At 36.3% G+C, this 19,025-nt stretch overlaps 2 protein-coding genes across 4 annotated transcripts in view; one reads left to right on the top strand and one right to left on the bottom strand.

Annotated features, from left to right (window-relative positions):
- esyt2a (extended synaptotagmin-like protein 2a) overlaps window positions 1–5,655 on the bottom strand; it is a 47,893-nt gene extending 42,238 nt beyond the window's left edge. Inside the window, exons 1-2 of one of the 3 annotated variants that reach the window (XM_028472598.1) lie at window positions 5,457–5,655; window positions 1,903–2,290 (exon numbers count right to left, since the gene is read on the bottom strand). In XM_028472598.1, coding sequence (XP_028328399.1) covers window positions 1,903–2,283 — 381 coding nt within the window. In that variant the 5' untranslated portion in view covers window positions 2,284–2,290; window positions 5,457–5,655. The remainder of the gene's footprint in view (window positions 1–1,902; window positions 2,291–5,456) is intronic. The other 2 variants (XM_028472599.1, XM_028472600.1) reach the window with 2 other exon arrangements.
- A 3,686-nt stretch (window positions 5,656–9,341) lies between these two features.
- Window positions 9,342–19,025, top strand: part of vipr2 (vasoactive intestinal peptide receptor 2) — a 38,682-nt gene continuing 28,998 nt past the window's right edge. Inside the window, exons 1-2 of the mRNA XM_028472601.1 lie at window positions 9,342–9,544; window positions 18,170–18,278. Of these exons, the coding sequence (XP_028328402.1) occupies window positions 9,500–9,544; window positions 18,170–18,278 (154 nt within the window). The 5' untranslated portion in view covers window positions 9,342–9,499. The remainder of the gene's footprint in view (window positions 9,545–18,169; window positions 18,279–19,025) is intronic.

Below are 19,025 nucleotides of genomic sequence, written 5' to 3'. Positions count from 1 at the left end.
TGTAGTTGTAACCTAAAAACAATTGATTGTAGAGCTTCCCACAGTGCGTCCTTGGTATACACGCCCAGTGTTAGTCTCCATTCTTCTCAACATACTCAGAGTTTGTAATGTTGGCTGGTGGAGCTTGCATACATTTCATTACTCAAGAAAAAAACAGACAGAGAGAGAATGGCAGCTATGTGGGAGGTGTGCAGCCAGTCTGCCTTCCTCCACCTTGCCCAACACTAGTTTCTTTCTGTGAACCTGACTCTGTCGTGAAGGGTAACCGCATCGAGCGCTACAACAATGACTACAGAAAGTGAAAATGAGAATTAATGCCAGGCAGGGCCTTCCTGTTAGCTTCAGAGGCCCTGTGGGACGTTTGGGCGGTCCACATGCTCCTAATAAACCTGAACTATCAGTAACTCCAAGATCTAACCCAGTACATCAACAACATGGCAGGATGTTGACCTTTCCAGGGATTGTTTATGAGATTCCCTCTAACTAGCAACAACTTTAGTAATGCCCAGGGGATCTAATATCTGACTGGGTGCAGTCTCTATCCCTTGTTTTCTTTTCTGAAAGATATATTGAAGAAATTCTAAAGTATGGAAAAACTTTAACAACAATTGAAAATCTAAAAACTAGCAGGATTTCAATCAAGACAAAACAAGAGATTAAAATTGTGTACAAGATATATTTTCATATTTTTTCTATTACTATTGTTAGGGGTGTCCCGATCCGATACTGATATCGGTCTGATATCAGCCAGAAAACAAATATCGGATTTTATCGGACTGCATCTAAAATCTCTGATGTAAGCGCTCCAAAAAGTTTTTGTTGTTTTTGTCTCCGCCCTCAGTTGTTCCCACCATATACTCACAGTAAAGTGAACTTTAATTGTTGGCTATTGTTCTCTGTTTGAGTAACATCACTTGATCAACCCTTTTCTAACATTCCACACTACAAAACAAGTAATAAAAATATGTATGATCAGTGCTGATATTGTATCGGATTGATATCGGTATCGGCCAATACTCAAGGCTGCAATGTCGGTATTGTATTGGAAGTAAAAAAAGGACATCCTTAACTATTGTCTTTTAATTACTTTTTTATGAATAATACAAAAAATCATTCTTCTCATATTCCTCATCTCTATGCCCTCGTATCCTGGTTAGGGTCATGGTGTGCTGAATGTTATCCTTAGCAGGGAAAGAAGGCAAAGTACACATTGTACATGTTACCAGTATATCAAAGAGCTGATACAGAGAGAGAGAGAGAGAGACAGAGAGAAAAAAAAAATAATAATTTCACCTCGACAGCCAATATGGGGATTCTTAGCAACATTGCGGTGTTAAAAAATAATTAGGTGCCCACGATTTTTGTCTGAAGAAGTCGAAAAACCAGGAGAAAAGCAATGCTAGCTAAGAGAGAGAACATGCAGGAGGCCAACACTTACTGCATACCAGTGCAAACGCATGACCTTCCAGATCTGATGCGCCCATTTAAAAAAAAAAATCAATTTAAACCTCTTTACTAATTCACTAAAACGTACAAACATTAAGCTTTATCTACCAAAGATTTATAATTGTACTGATCTGTTGTTCACAAGCCTGTTCCATCAGATGTTTTATTACCTAGTTTGTTGCCATAATATGGAAAAATGATGTTTGTAGCAACAATGTCTAATAGCAAGTCTATTATCAATGATCAGTGAGGGAGTTTACAAAGAACCATAACCCCTTCTAACAGAATAAACCAATGAGTGGAAAACTGGCAGTGATGTCCAATTTAGGCCAGTCCGTGATGACATTCCACGCAACAAGAATTTCCAAAAGAAAAATAGAAATTTAAGTGAAAGGCAAACCAAAGATTTTTCATCAAAGGACAGGCCAGTAAAGGCAACATTGCTTGGTGACTTACCCAAGGTGGGAGCTCAGTTGTTGCCACACTGTGTTTCACTACTTTGTCCTCATGCTTCAGGAACTCTAAGGCACGGTTTATCCTGTAGTCTTTATCAGCATAGTTCTTGTTCCAGTAGAAAAGCATGGCGAGTCCAATCAGAACCCAGCTGAAGCTGAACTCAAAGTAACCCAACACGTAGATAGGGAAGATGATGGCAAAAGTCTTGCCAAATTTAATCCACATTTGCGCCACATCCATTATGGATGACTGTTGTTCATCCTCGAGGTCCTCTGGGGTCAGAGGCGGACCCTGGGTGGAGCTCTTTGGTGTGCTGGGTACTGAGATGGGTCCCTTTGCCCCGATGCCTGGTCCCGTAGAACCCTCCATTCTGTTACTCATTTTCCCTCTGAAAATACATTTTAGGCAGGAATAACAACAAAGATAAGTAACTTACAACTTAGATAGATAGGTAGGCACGGCAGATAGATTTATTTGCCCTCAACTCTAAAGTTTCGGTCCGTTACACAAACTATGCACTATGTCAGTGATTCTCAAACTTTTTTGGCTCAAGTACCCCCTTTTTCTTACTTTTGAATGCAAGTACCCCCTTTTGTCCGACTACTACATTTTGCTCAGAATTCTGTGAAAAAACAACTACAGATCATAATGATGGAATGAATGTGTTAACACACATTTTAAAGAATCTCCTTTTGTAAATAAGTGCAATGAAACCATATTTAGTACCACCTGATTAGATTTATTTCAATAGTTTTTATCATTTACGGTCATCTCCCTCCTGATGTGGGACCATTCTTTGTGTTTTCGATGTCACTTTGTGGATTTTGTTGTTTCGTTTCTTTTTTTTAATTATTATTCAGTATATTTTTCTCTTATTTTGTGGTGTCGTTTTTGTGTGTTGTTGATATTATTTATATTATTCTATCTCAGTGTGTGAGTTTTTGGTTGTTTCTTATTTCGTTTTGTATGTTTCTCTGGTTTTTTTTTTTTTTTTTGTCTATTTTATAGTGATCTTGTGTATTTGTCATTTAGTGTCTTTGTTGTTGTTTTGTGAGTTGCTGGTAATGGTAAGTATTTTTCTCTCTTGATGGTGTGTTTATTTTGTGTATTTTGTTGTTGTTTGTCTGTTCTTTTTATTATTCAGTATATACAACCTTAACCCTAAAAATTGTTGCGATATTGGGTTATAACCTAACCTAAGATGTGTACCTGGGTAACCGTACCAATAGCACCGGGGGCTGTCCGTACGGCAACTGTACGAATAGACACTTTCTTTGTTAATTTTCCTCCCTCTCTCTCTCGAGTACTCCCTGTAGTGCCATCACGTACCCAGATTAGAAACACTACACTATGATATGTAGGAGTGTGACAATATCTCAATACGGCAATATATCACGATACTTTTTCGCACGATCGATTATCGATATGCTCGCCCTAAGTATCGATTTAAAAACATTTTTTAATTTTTCAATTTTTTGGGATTTAACATTTACTTTTATTATTTTCAAAATCTTTTTTGCTTTTTCACTAAAATGTGCAGGTACGTCTTCACAGAAATTTTGTCACTGTTTGTTGAAGGAACCAATATATTGTTTACTGGAATAATGCACTATAATGGTGTCACTGGTAAGAAAGACCCTATTTTTTTGTTTACAGAAAGCACTATTGGAGATACTTATTCGTATACATTGGTATGTCGACACTTTTTTTCAAAAATGTTGCACTAAAATAGTGTCACTGTTCATAGGACACTTTTTCAATTTATTGTCTTTCAGAGATATAAAATAAAAACTGTATTCTTTTACTTAATCTTTTTTTTTTCTTATGTCATAGATTATTGTAGATTGACCAATATATGGATAACTGCAGTATCGTCATATCGTGAGATAATTGTTATCGTGAGCTTTGTATCGCGTATCGTTACCACCCCTAATGCTATGCACAACTCTAAATGCTGATTAATCTTATCATGTAGTTTTGTCAAACATTGCACAACAAATTCTTATACTAAGTCTTTAGCTAGCTTAAGCTAGAATAACAAATATCAAAACTGTATTATTTTGTATTGGTAATGTGTATCTAATATTCTGGTGATGGCAATGTTACCAATCACTTTGGCTCTCTGAGGCCTGGCACAGTGGAAGACTCTCTGCTAGTAGCCCCTGTTAAACTAATGTGACAGGTTGGAAAGCAGCCTAAACTGTGAGGTGGACACATGCCAGTATAGATTAGTCAGTACAGTATAGATGGACTTTAGCCCTGATCTAGACCAGCTTTGAGTTCTAGCCAGCTTTGGTGGAGGTATTACTGCTGGTAGCAATTGTTAGATTGTTAGCTAATGTGCAAAGGTTCACCATCACCATAAAGTTTATGCGTCCATTTTAAGAGAAATGGTAAGAGCGTCCAATTGAGAGAGAAGCAATGTTGTTTATCTTGAGGTACTGCTATGTAAGGAGTATTTAGTTTAATTCCTTATTGGCATTAAATTGAAAAATGTACCAAAAGCAGCTCCTTGTACAATCATAAGATGAACACTGTGGTTTCAAATGACTGAAAACTATTCACTACAGCAAAATATAGATGCTGCCAAAGAAACATTGTTTGTTTGTTTGTTTTGCCAACCATTATTACAGAGGATATGAGTGATGAAATCTAATTTAAGAACTAATTCAGAATTGGCAATTTGATTTGCCTATGAATGTAATAACCATAATGACTTTATTCATGGCTGGCTGTATTGCTTTGAATCGGATAAATCATATATTTTTCCTTTGATGGACGTATGTAATTCATTTGTGTTGTTTTTTTTTTTTTTTTTGTATCAATATCAAAAACCTAAAACAGGGATGTGCGAGTATTACAAAACTTTTTAAAATCAGTGTTTTGTTTTTATTATTATTTCTTGAATAGCAATACTTCACACATACTGCTGACTACCCCTAATAAACAAGTGGCATATATGAAATGTACTGAAAATATATACACATTTCTGACATCTACAAAACCACTATTTATCCAATCTTCATTTCACAAATTGTCATACAAAAGTCTAATAAAACAATGGGTTTTTTCAGTAACTGTATTACTAAAGCTAAAGAAAAATGTAATTTCATTTTCCCTTGGGTTCATTGGTAAAATTGAATCTTTGCTTTCAATTCGGCTACATTTCTATACATAATATGCGTGTTAATTAAGTTTAGTATTACAATACTCAATCGTGACTCGCCTTTTTGTGTGAAACCAGTCAACAAAGTGCAGCTTTTAAACTCAGTATGCTGTTTCAGTAAACGCGACGTACGCCGGACATCAGGACAATATATGTATAATTAAAGGCTTGCCAAAGCAGGACGTTGTACGTCGCAGAAAGACAATAATGAACACCATAAATCTTATTTCACCTATTTTTTTAACAGAGTCTGTCACGACGCCACAAAAAAAAAGTGACACGTTTCAGGGGTTCACGAGCCAGAAACACAGCGTACAGAAAAACAACGAAACTTGTCAGTTTCTTCTTCTTCTTCTTCACTTTTCATTAAAACAAGAAGCACACGCACCGTTATCCTCCTGTGGCATTCGCTGCTGTGTAGAAAATCCAGCTCCGAATCACTCTCTCAGTTTGGTCTGCTTCATGTCGACCAGCTCAACCGTGATTTCTCCTTCTTTCCTCCGGTGAACATCCTACCGTGAAGTCAACCAGCCCGTCTGAGCAGCACAGCCTGCAGGAAACTGTCATCAAGCCTGGGAAGGTCAGCCTCGGTCGAGGCGGGAGCTTCGAAGCCCCAGCCTCAAAACAGACAATGACGCCCTCTGGCGGCGAGAGACTGAAGCGCACTGTAGCTATCCAAATAAATAAAACAGGTTTTGCAGCAGGAGTCACCAATCACCAATAGGTGGTACTCTATAGTCCGAAGGGTTACCAGTTTGAATAGCACTTCTTAAATAACAAATGTACACGGTTTCACTTTAATTCTAATGTAAGATAATGAGGAAGGCTTGCAATGATTTAAAAAGGTAGGAAATGTTTACATTTTAAAATGCAGCACTTTATTTCTCCTTACCAGATAGCACGCATACGTCTCGCCGATGTCGGCCTCAGATCGTGCGTCGGCATTCTACTCCTAATTCGACATATTTGGTGTTTTTTCCCCACAAATCGGTGATACCACTTGTAAAATTGTAGAACTGTAAAATGTCAATTCCATGAACTGTCTCTCTTTATTTTGTCCACACATAATGAGCTATATAGTGGTAGTATAGTGTTTTTTGGTTGTTGTTGTTGTTGTTGTTGTGATATTGCCCTATTTCTATCAAATTTAAGTAAATACTTGACTATGGATATTTAGATATTTATACTAATTGAATGATCCGAGCTAAATAAAGGTTAATGTAAGGTGTAGAGAGGCCACGCTGAGCATCTTTAATCCATTGTTCTAGCATCGGCCAAACGCCGACGTCTCCGCGACGTCTGCCCAACGAGCTAACACTCTCCACAATACGTCTCGCACATGCTACTTCATTCATCGTGCCGACGTCGGCGAGATGTGTGTGTGCTATCAGGGTAAACCATACAATTGTTTAATAATTTTCATTACATTTCATAGAAAATGACCATCTTCCTATTTTATTAGCTACTAACAAACAACTTTTAACTAATTGTGTAACATATAAGAAAACCCCCCTTGTGTTTTATATATCAGTGGTTCTCAAACTTTTTTGCTGAATCCATGTACCCGCTTTGTCCAACTACAACATTTTGCTAAGAATTCTATGAAAAAACAACTATAGATCATAATGATGGAATCAATGAGTGATAACACACCTTTTAAAGAATCTCATTTTGTAAATAAGTGGAATGAAACAGTATTCAGTACATCCAGAATAGATTTATTTCTATAGTTTTTATTATTTCCAAGTAATCTCCCGCCTGATGTGAGACCAATACTATTTTCAGTTCATCAAGATTATTTGTTTGTTATTATGAACATGATTTATAACTACAATCAACATTATAAAAAGCGAAATTTTTAATGCTTTCATTTGTTACTTTTCCACTCGTTCTCTCTCTTTCTCCTACTGTAGTGCCACCGCGTATCCCTTGGGGTACACATACCCCCATTTGAGAAACACTGCTATAGAGCATGAGCAGGTTTATAAGACAAAGAAAAACATTGACAATATTTTTTTAATTGTACTTTCTTGGTAAAAAAAAAAAATAAATAAATAAAAAGCTTTTTTGTTGCCAAAACCAGCAATTTTTGATCCATGGTCAAAACTTTCCTTGTTTTTAGTGGTTGTGGTTAAGACTTATAGGTCTTCTGCTTTTACTGTTGACTCTGTTTAACTCTGTTAAATGCATTTTACAGATTGTTATATTGTTTTTTTAAATCTTGCAGAACTAGAGATATATGCACCATCAGACCCCAGTGACCTTGAACAACCCTGAGCAGAAAATTAACGCATTAATGGATCTTGAATTGTTTGATTTGATTTTATATTCTGTGTATAAATGTTGCATTTCTAATCATGGAAACCACTTTGACTTGGCCTTACATGATGTTTTAGCCCTGCAAAAGATTCCAATAAACTCTGAAACCCTGAATGAAAAACTTCATTCAACAAACCATCCATTATCTATCCAGACATCTCTCTACCCTGGGTATGTGTAGTTGTAATAAATGTCATTATCTATATATGCATACATTGTGTACTTATGACACTGATATTGTTTGCTTTTGTTTTTTTCATAGGCTATATATATCATAACTTTGTCACCATCAGAGACTTACCGGATGCCAGTTTTCATTTGGCCTATTTCACATTAAAAACAAAAACAAAGGCATTGTTGTATGTCCTTGGTCACATCGACCGAGCCTTTGGGAATGATCAAATGTATAGGAGGAAAAGCTGGTACTTTTAGATGTTTTTGGATCATTGTTAACGTTGAATAAAGGAAAAATGTTACGGGAAAGAAAAGATGGAGGTAATAAAATAGCTCACATTTGGGAAATCTTTTGATTATCTTCATTCCCATCAGTTAATATAGTTTTTTTTTATAAACAACATTTAAAAAATAAATACATTTGGAGCTCCATTAAAAGTTCAAATGTTACGGAAGTAAATTAGGGCAAACTTGGATGATGAAAATAATTTTGGGCAAATCAGGAATAAAGTCAAAATGTCAAGAATAAAATCAAAATGTCGAGAATAAAGTCAAAATGTCAAGAATAAAATCAAAATGTCGAGAATGAAGTCAAAATGTCAAGAATAAAATCAAAATGTCGAGAATAAAGTCAAAATGTCAAGAATAAAATCAAAATGTCAGAATAAAAGCTTACATTTTCAAGAATAAAGTTGAAATATAATGTTGATAAGGCAGATGGCTGCCTCTGTGTGTGTGCGCATGTTCTTCGCACCAACTGCCAAGTTAAATTCTTTGTGCTGTTTGAAATTTGGCGAATGAAATCCTTTCTGAATCTGAGATTAAAGTAGAAAAAACGAGATTAAAGTGGAATTTTTGATAATAAATTAAAAATACAATATCGTGATAAAAGTAGAAGGTTTGCTAAATAAGGCAAACAATTACGGACTAGGGCCAATTCACCATATTACAACAGTTTCCATCAAAACTGTGCCTAATCTGTTTCCGTACAGCTCTTCAAGAGCCACAAACAGGACTGAGTGCTCCAGCTTTTCCAAACTTGACAGTTTTTTTTCCTTCTGAACAGATTAAGTTTTTGGCAATAACTCTTTAAAGTCTTTAAAGCGATTACAATGCAGTGTTTATGAGCTAAAAAAAGAATCTCTTTGTTATTAAACCCAACTTCAAAGTATAGTTTAACGCATTGATCAATACACGGCATTTTATTTCTTGTCATATGGTGAATTGGCTCTTGTCAGATTCTGTATATTTGACATTATTAGCAAACCTTTGACTTTTAAGCAATTTCCCCCTGGGACTGATAAAGGCATTCTGATTCTGACTTTTATCAAGTTATTGTATTTTAAGTTCATTTTCGAAATTTTGACTTTAATCTCAACATTATGTTGCAACTTTATTCTCATTCAACTTTAATCTCAACTTTTCGACTTTATTCTTGATTTGCCCAAAATTATTTTCTCCATCAAAATTGGCCTCAATCATCTTCCGTAAAGGTAAAGAACTGTTTTTGTACCCAAGATTGAAAGGCCATTAAAGTTCTTGCTCCAGCCTTTCTCTAGACACCATATTTCTGATCACAAATTAAAGATGAAATGCTTCAATGCTGAACCATGCTAAAAGTTGTATAGCAAATATATTGTTGGTATACGTAGGCTACCGGTACTTCCTTTATACGTTTTATTTTGAAGGTGATTTCCGGAAAGGGCTGTTCCTTTCTACAATAACTTGGTATAGGTTCTAGTCAAGTAAGAGCAGCTCTGTAGTCAGTCAGCATCACTCGCTGACCACATGTGCATCTTCATCCTGCTGGATTTAAACCTACTGGTTTACAGACTTTTATACTGGGATTATTGTTTGTTAAACGGACTTCCGATGTAGCTTTTTCTTGCAGGTTTCTCCTGAAGGGACGTCAGACTGGAGTCTGCCAGAGAAGTGAAGATGAAAAGTTGGCTTTCCGTCACATTTTGTCTTTTTGTGCTCACGGTAAGTGTGTGTGTGTGTGTGTGTGTGTGTGTGTGTGTGTGTGTGTGTGTGTGTGTGTGTGTGTGTGTGCGTGTGTGTGTGTGTGTGTGTGTGTGTCTTTATTAATACATATTTTTTTTCAATTTTAAAAAAATGCTGTTCTGTTTTTAATATTGTATGCAAACACGTTATTTCCATGCTTGCATGGCTTTTGAGCAAAATTAAATCAGCAAGCAATTTTCCTTTTCCTTTTACAAATGTTCATTTGTAAGTGGATGATATCCAAAGTTTGCTAGACGCTACACGATACTGGGTTCACGATAACAATACAAGACAATCATTTTTGAAAGGGGAAAAAAAAGGACAAAAAAATGCAGTTTGAAAAAAGCTATGTTTTTATATAACTAACTATGGGCACACTCACCCATATACTCTGGATATAACATTTTCAATTCAAGTGAATATAGAATATACAATAAACAAAAATGTAAATGAGACCATTTTTTTTTCCAAATTAAAGCTGCACTGTGTAATTTTTTATTTTTATTTATTTTTTGCTTCATTTGGTCAAAAATCTATAATAACCTTTGAGTATACTGTAATTCACACTGCACTTTTACAGCTTCGCTTGGCTCTATATATGAGCCCCACTACAAAGTGATACCTTCATTCATGTCAGAGTCTCAGTCTAAAACATCCAAAAACTCTCCAATAACACAAGATAGCGTCCCTACATTTGTCACTCCATTGAGAAAAAAAAGTCGCTAAGAGCTCCACAGTTGTGCGCGTTCACATGGACACCGGTAAGGGACGATCGGTTTAGAAGCAGGGAGGGGGCGGTTCTTTCTTTACAAGTCTCATAATTCTACATACTGCAGCCTTAATGTGCCATGCGGCAAATAGAAGGCAAAAACAGAAACTGACAATTCATGCTAGTCTTTCACAACAATGCCATAACACTCATGCCATCAACAACATATCTTGTGTGACATTTTAATATCACCATATCTTGTCACATGATAAATCAACCCACCTTAATATTGACCTAAAGTCTTTGCTTGAAGATAATATGAAAGGCAATGCAATAAAAACTTCTGCATTGGTTATATCCTAACGCATCAGCTGCTCTTTTATTGTTATTATTATAAGAGTCATTTCTCTTTAGGTCCTGAGTCGACAGCTATTGGGTAATTTAAGGAGAAGCTAAGTCCTCAATAACAATAAAATACATGACTTATGAAAACTATATATTTTAAAACGGGATTCATGTTAAATAATAATGAACTCAGCTGATTTTGTGACATCTGAAGGAGTATAAATCATCTAAATGATTGACCACTAACCGTAACCCTAACCACAGTGTGGTTATCAGTTAGTGCTCGTTGGGTTTATTAACGTTTTTATGATGATGGAACCCCTTTTTGCAGGGCTTTGTCAAGTTTCATTTAATTTGTTACATTTTTAAAAGTATCTTGAAATACAGAGTTAATGTTAAATTAATTGTTGAAAACAGATAATTGTGTTTCTGTAACAGTGCAGTGTACATATTGACATATTGAGATACCGTTTTATTCACTAACTGCAGTTTTGTTCGTAAGTTACGATTTTTTAATTACTGTTTTTTAATTCATAATATGTTCAAAGCCGATAATTCAGTGAAACCTAAGAGTTTACCTCTATTATTATTATAAGGAGAGGAGGAGAAACACTTTTCATCTCATTTTGGGAAGCTTGTTGTGTTTGTATTGAGGCCACTGAAAAGCAGCGAAGCGTAACTCATTATGAATAAGCATAGTGCTGCAATTCCTCATGTGCAGCTTTTTTTCATTAACACAGTGATCAAAAGATAGCACGAAATGTATTAGCTCTCCTTGGTGAAGATAAACCCAAACAAGGCTAACTTGGGTTATCTCTCAAAGCCTGTTTTGTAATCCATCTCTATGCCAAAGTGGAACACTAAATTTAGTCAAAAACGATTTTTTCCATTCATGAGCACATGAATAAAGGAGCATATCAGCATGGTTTGATGCTGACACCATCATGGTGTGACACCTACGCAGGGTCAGACTCAGTACAATTTAAGGTTTGGAACCCTTTGTAAAATGCTTGCTGGGTAAAGATTTAAAATCATTTTCAACTGGAGTTATTTATCCATCCATCCATTTTCTGACCCACTTGCTCCTTTTTTCAGGGTCACGGGGGTCTGCTGGTGCCTATCTCCAGCTCTCATAGGGCGTTAGGCAGGGGTACAACCCTGGACAGGGCCCAAACCAATCGCATCTGAGTTATTTCAAATCTGATTTATTTAAAATCGGATTCATTTAAAATCTGATTTATTTAAAATCTGATTTATTTATTTTATACTCATATTACACAAGCAGCGGTGGACTGGCCACCTGACATACGTGACATCGTCCTGGTGGGCCGTCGACCCAAAATGGGCTGGGCTGGTCTGGTCCGTTACGTTTTTTTTTTTTTTAACGAGCGAGTGGAGGAAGACCTGGTTACAGGTGGACAAAAATGGTCCAAAAGTGGCAAAAATGTGGTAAGAAGAGTGTAAAATGACTAAAATGAGCCAAAAGCAGTCAAGAGTGGCCAAAAAATGGCAAATTAAGAGGAACCAGGTCGTATGTAATGGAAAAGGTAGCTTAAATGAGCAAAATGTGGAAATCAAAAATGAAAAATGGCAAAATGTGGCTAACAATAGTGAAAAACAGCAAAAATGTGCAACAAAAAGAGGCAAAATGTAGAGTAAAAAAAAACACCCCACAGTGGGGTGGCAGTTGCTCGTAGTATTTGTCTTTGTGTTCTTGGGCAAGGCACTTCACCCACACAGTCTAGTATGAAGGTGGTGTGTGAGTGAGAGTTGGTGGTGGTCGGAGGGGCTGATGGCGCACTATGGCAGCCTCGCTTCTGTCAGTCTGCCGCAGGGCAGCTGTGGCTACAGTGGTAGCTTAGTTAAAGAATAATGCCTTGTAAAGCGCTTTGAGTCACCAAAATAAATCCAATGCATTTTTGGTGTCAGAACCAACTCACCTACTTTTCACCCACTGAACCATTATGTAGTGTCTCAAAAATTCAAACAAAATGCAATCGCACGCTTCTCTAATTTCTGGCTATTTCCGATTAAAAAAAATGCAAAAATCTTGACGCGCCCCCAAGTACGCCAAAACTGCATTACGAGATAGGAATTGCCAAAAAAAATGAAAATTGACACAGAAGTAGACCATAACAAGACAAGTAAAAAATATTATTCAAGACATGCCAAAAAATACATAGGGGAGGAGCTATTAACTATAACGTAACACAAGGGGCGGAGCTAATGACTGTAACTTAACACAAGGGGCGGAGCTAATGACTGTAACTTAACACAAGGGGCGGAGCTAATTACTGTAATATAACACAATGGGTGGAGCTATTAACTGTAAGATCACACAAGGGGCGGAGCTATTAACTGTAATGTAACACAAGGGGCGGAGCTAATAACTGTAACATAACACAAGGGGCGGAGCTATTCACTGTCACCTGACATAGGGGGCGGAGCTATTAATTGTAATGTGACACAAGGGGCGGAGCTAATAACTGTAACATTATAACACCTTGTGTTATACAAGGGGCGGAGCTATTAATTGTAACGTATATTTTGGCCTAATTTTTATTCTTTTAAAAGAAGTCGGATTTGCGTCAAATGTGACCCAGTTGTTAAACTCCCGGCCCTAGACCAGCTCAAAGTGGAAAAACTGACATTGGCGCCTACAGAGTGCCTACAGAGTGACTAACTTCACTGTCTACTTCAGAAATCTGAAAAAGGGGTAATTAAAAAACACACCACATCCAGAAAGGACACAGTGAAAACATATTTATTATGTTTATACATATATAAAAATAGAAATTAGATTTTGACTATGGACTTATGTACCAAGATGAATTCAATATATAAATGTCTAACAAAGTCAGAATCATTAATGACTTGTCACGCAGTTTGCCTTTCATATGTTGTGCATGGGGATGCTCCAATCACTCTAAAAATGAAGTGAAAATTTTTGGCTTCCCAACCGAACCAGAGAGGAGAAAGAAATAAGTAGCCAAAGTCAGAAGGAGCAATGTCAAAATAAATTAGGATTATAACTATAAAAAAATATGTGAGGCAATCATATTCAAACAATTCATTTGCACTTTTTCACAAATAACACAATTGAAAAGCTTACCGATTGATATATATATATATATATATATATATCAATATGTAAATATTATATATATGTAAATGAAGATATGTAGTCTGTGGGCAGATAAAATAAATCACAAAAAAAAAAAATCAAAAAACATAAAATAATAATAATAATGTTTTCAATTACGGATTTTTGGAAAGAAGTGCGTGCCAGTAACAGTAATAAAAAATCCCTACCCTACACTATAGACAGAATCTCTGGATCAGAGAATATAGCAGATTGTTGGAGGCATAAATATTGTGGTCTTTTTAATTGTATTCAAAGTGATGTTTTTAAAGTTAACAAAATTTTGAATGTATGATTGTAACGGCAGAAGAGGTGCATCAAGCAATACAAATGTTACCTGCCTATAAAGCCTGTAGGGCTGATGGTATCTATGCTATCTATCTCCTCTTCTGGCAATTTGCTTCTCCAGCTGTTGGACACTTTACTCATTACTTTTAGGGGTGTGCCATCTAAGGGACCTCACGATTCGATTTTGATTCAGGGTGCTACGATTTGATTAATCAACGATTATTGCAATATTAATGATTATCACAATTTTTTGTGCATCTTCTTTTCTTTTTCTCACTTCGTGATTATTTCATACTTTTATTAAACAAGGTATATGTGTCAATATTTATTCATTAAAGTAACCACACAAATGTATCACTATTATTTTTATTTATATCAAATCATCAAATCCAACAGTAACTATATTACTAAAGAAATAAATATATATATAAATAACTAATACATTAGCTTGTTCAGCTAATTCAGTCTGATTCAACACAAAAGCTTAATCAGTAAGACTTCCAAACAGAACTTAAATGAGCAGCATAAATCTCACAAGAAACTCAACATTTTGCTGTGCACAATCAAAGCAGCTTTAAAAACATATAAAACCTACAATATCAGCTCTCTTCACACTTGTGGAATTTGGGTTTTTGAATAAATGGTGGAAGGCTAAAAGAACACAATGAATTATTAATGCCAGGGACTGTAAGTGCTGAGACAAATGTGCAGATACTCGTCATTGTTGCTGTCTTCACTTTCAAAATATTGTATAAGAAAAGGATCTGGTCAACACGCTTCCATGCAGTGTGCTTTGCTGTGCAGTTACACAGTGGTAAGTATAATGCTTAGAAATGTCTCGGTTTCCTCTTCTGTCTACATGTACCGCAACATTATTTGTCGGAGAGAAGTGGTCATGTGACCAGGTACGTCACATTCTGTGACGTGCATTTGTGGGAAAAATGTTTTCTATTACGCTTTTGCGATACATTTTATTGTCGAAACGTCTGACATTCTTCCTCAAGAAAACGATATTCGAGGGTTTTTTCGAAGTCCGGGTGTTTCCGTTTCCATACTATTGCGCTATTTTGATTTTGAGCGTTTCTTAGGATAATGGAAACCCAGCTAGAGGCAGACAGCCTCTTGTCCCAAATTTGGGAATAATGTGGATATTTGAGACTTTTTTGTATTTTCCCTTTAGCCATTTGTATAGCCCAAGCTGGTGCAACAATGTGTGCCAGTGTAATAGATGGGCGTTGTGTAGAACGCGTAAAGCATTATCTTTGGCTTTTTGTTCTGAAAAACACCTGACCTTCTTCACTTGTATATATCGTCATTTTCTTCTGGCAAAATATTGACAATATGGGACCTTTAGGTAAAATTTACCAGCATGACACTGTCATGATTAAACGCCGATTAAAGGATTGAGGTGAAGACTGACTCATCACCTACTATTGTTAAAAATTAGCCCCTGATTGTGGCAGTAGGAGTAAATGTTCTTACATTACAACCTCCCGTCATTGTTGATTTTATTCATTATTGCATGAATAATTTATGAGAAGAAAAAAATGTTAATCGCTGTAGGGATTTTCTTATCTTAGCACAGCAGGGTTCAGCTCATCGTACTGTGTTACAGCTTTAAAACAAGCACGTTTTTATGGTTCGTAGGTTGTCGTGTAACCTTGTCTATCCCCACGTTATCTCCCTTAGGGTTGTGGCTGTGTTTGGTTTTAGTCATCTCGTCTGGTGAATTACACTAAACACTTCTGCCATCCCCACATTCAGCTTCAGTTTTATTGAACTCAGTTAATTTGTTCCTGGAGGCAACTCCCAAGGAGATTTGAGGGTATTTTTTGCTGGAGCTGAATCATTGACTGTCCTTCAGCACGTTGAATGGAGACTTTTAGGTACCCAGTGCATCTCAACCTCAGATGCTTCTTCAGGCTCATGGATATCTGTGATCCTTGTCCCACTGCCAGGGAATGAGAGCTACTATCTGTCTGGAAAGATTGTGTGAGACGCATTGCGTGAGAATCTGGTGTCAGATAAAGCAGATTAGCGTTACCGACAACTCAGCCTTCCATATTCTTCCAAACAGAATATTTCTTTGTAAACTCATACACATTCACTCTTTTGTATGTATTACTTGCTGCCTAATATTTGTTTCACTTATCACAAGACCTACAATAGAGAGGAAAATGTTTCTCGTCTGCATGTGATCATAATGTTCATTAAATATTATTGTCTAAAATTAGAGAAGAGTGATATTATTGGCATATATTAGCCATAAAATGTCATATGGTCTACATTGTTATCAGTTTTTCCACAGAAAAACCGATATGTGCTTTTGTTTTTGCTTCTTTAGTCCCATTTTAAAAAGTTAATAAAATGAATATGGTGCAAAATAATGCGTTTTGTTTGGGATGGATATTCTAATAAGGACATTTCAAAGGATTTAGGCCACATTAGTACAAACAGTGGAGGATCCCTTTAACCTAGTGGTTAATTGTGAAATTAATTGCACTGCACCTACTGCATTAATTTATTTGCATTATTATTATTATTGCACTCCTCTTTTTTGTGCCCCTTATGAGATCTGCCTACATTACATATTCATCAGAGGGGAACGTGCTAAATAGATTGTGGGCGCATTGTGACGCGCAGAAGACACGCAGTCCTGATTCTCTGGGGTTTGTACCCCTTATTAGCGCTCGGAGTGACATTTGCACCTTTAGTGAATACACCCCATAGCGTGCAGATGTCATGATTTGACTTAATCAATTGATTGATTGGTATTAATTTGTTCTTGGCTGTCTTCAAACATATACAATACAATACATGGCATAAACATTCATTTTAACAACCAAAAAGGGAATGGGCGTTATATAGAAACATAATCTAAACAACTCAATAACAGTGTTATTCATCAGCTTATCAACTTATGTTTCAATAGATGCAAAACATTTAGTTTTTTAAGGAATTTTTTAACATAGACAGTGAACTCAATAACTTAAAGTGATCCTCAAGATCATTCCAAACTTTAATACCGTAAACAGAAACTTTTAACATTTGTTCTAAATGTATTTAGTTAAAAAATATAAACCCATCCTAAATTATACTTTCCTTCTCTTTGTTTAAAAAGTGATATAATAGGAAGGCATTTATTTCTTACTCGGAATAAAATTCCTAACAATTTTAATCTTACTAAATCCATAAGTTTATTGTTCTAGATTTTTTAAACAGTTTGTGTGTAGGTGCCCGGAATTCCACTTTAGTAATTTGATTAATGGATCTATATCTATGTTTCTGAGCAATAGACCAGGTAAGGCAATATACGAGATGAATAAAGCAACTTCAGACAGTGTTGGTCAGGTAGGGATGTATGGGAGACAAACATATGGGCTGGTGGTGACGAATGATTGGCAGCTGTGAAAACGTGGAGGCGGAGTGTGGTCACAGTGAGTGAGGAAGAGGAGCTGACAGGAATATGGTGTGAGGCGAGCATCCCTTTGAAGATAAAAGGAAACACGAGACAAATATAACACTTCTGACATTGTGACAGTTGGCATGAGAGGGTTTTTTCTTTCTTTCAGTAATTCAGTAATTTCTTCTTGAAGGAGGTTTGCAAAAAATACAATTTAATAGTATTTCTTTTAACTCTGCTAATGACATAATATTGAAAGGATACTACTATACTATATTACAACCAAAGAATACAAGCAATCACACTATTTATACCGGCAAACTAATGATATCATAGCTGTCATTTCACGTGCACATCAATGGGCTCACACTGTCTCAAGGGGGAAACAGAAATTACAGATGTCTGATTATGCTCTGCACTGACATGAAAACCTGAAGGACGGACAGTTATCTAATTAGTCTACACTGGATTTGCACGTTTGCTCTGAAGCATTATGCAGCTAGATTATAATGAGCTGATTGCTACGCATATACAAAGACGCGGTCACACAGAAATGGGTAACAGAGCCTTTGTGTTTATGTACAAGGTTTTTTTCTCTGGACAAGGGGTTATTCATGCCGAAAGCCTTTCACTGTTTCTTTTTTTGTACGTTGGATACCGAAGCATCCAAAGCTTTAAAGGTCTGAAACTGTGTCCTTTTTTTTGCGTCCACTGTAGGTCCATTGTCGCCATCCAACCTGTAACTTTCTGCTGGAGTTGGAGCGAGACCAGGCAGAGTGTGTGAAGAAACTGCAGGAGGAGGAGGAAGCTGTCATCAGTCATAAAGGTCAAAGTCACTAACCAACAGCAAAGCTAATCATTTGAGTTCAAACTTTTTGGAATGGAACTGAAACATTGGCTGCATTACTGGATATCAGACATGGGCAACTGGCCGCCCCCAAAGCAAATCCCCAAAATTGTAATTTAAGAAGTTGGAAGGAAAAGGAAGCTCACAATAATACAGAAAATAACTTCCAAAACACACAAATCAACAGCAAAATGCACAAAGTACACAAATACAAAAATACAAAATGACTTAGAAAACATAAAATGACCACAAAGACAAACACAACAACCACTTAAACACAAAGACTGCAAAAGCACACAAAACAACAACAGCACATTACAGAATAGCTCCAAAGACACACAAACATACAGAAAACAACAGAAAGTGACCCCAAAAAGGCACAAATTGACAACAAAAAAAGCAGTAAATGACAGAAAAATGCACAAAATTACAACGCAAAAAACCCAAAAACACACAATTACTCCAAAAACACTCAAAACCACAAACATAGACAAAAAAAGATGAAAACTATTTTTCCCCTGTGTTAATGCTTACATGAATGTTCATAATGTGGCCCTCAGATCAGATATAATCACAGTTTTGTGGCCCCCGCTGTGATAGAGTTGCCCAACCCTGCTGTAGATAGTTGCACAACCAGAGCAAATGTAATGGTTTTCTTTTAGGTTTGGCTGACCAAACACATACAGTAAACATCTTACTGTAAAGCTGCTGTACAATGGATTGTGG

The sequence above is a fragment of the Gouania willdenowi genome, chromosome 17, assembly GCF_900634775.1.
Source record: "Gouania willdenowi chromosome 17, fGouWil2.1, whole genome shotgun sequence".
Taxonomy (NCBI): domain Eukaryota; kingdom Metazoa; phylum Chordata; class Actinopteri; order Blenniiformes; family Gobiesocidae; genus Gouania; species Gouania willdenowi.
The sequence above is the reverse complement of the archived record's forward strand: the minus strand, read 5'-3'. Positions and strand labels throughout refer to the sequence as shown.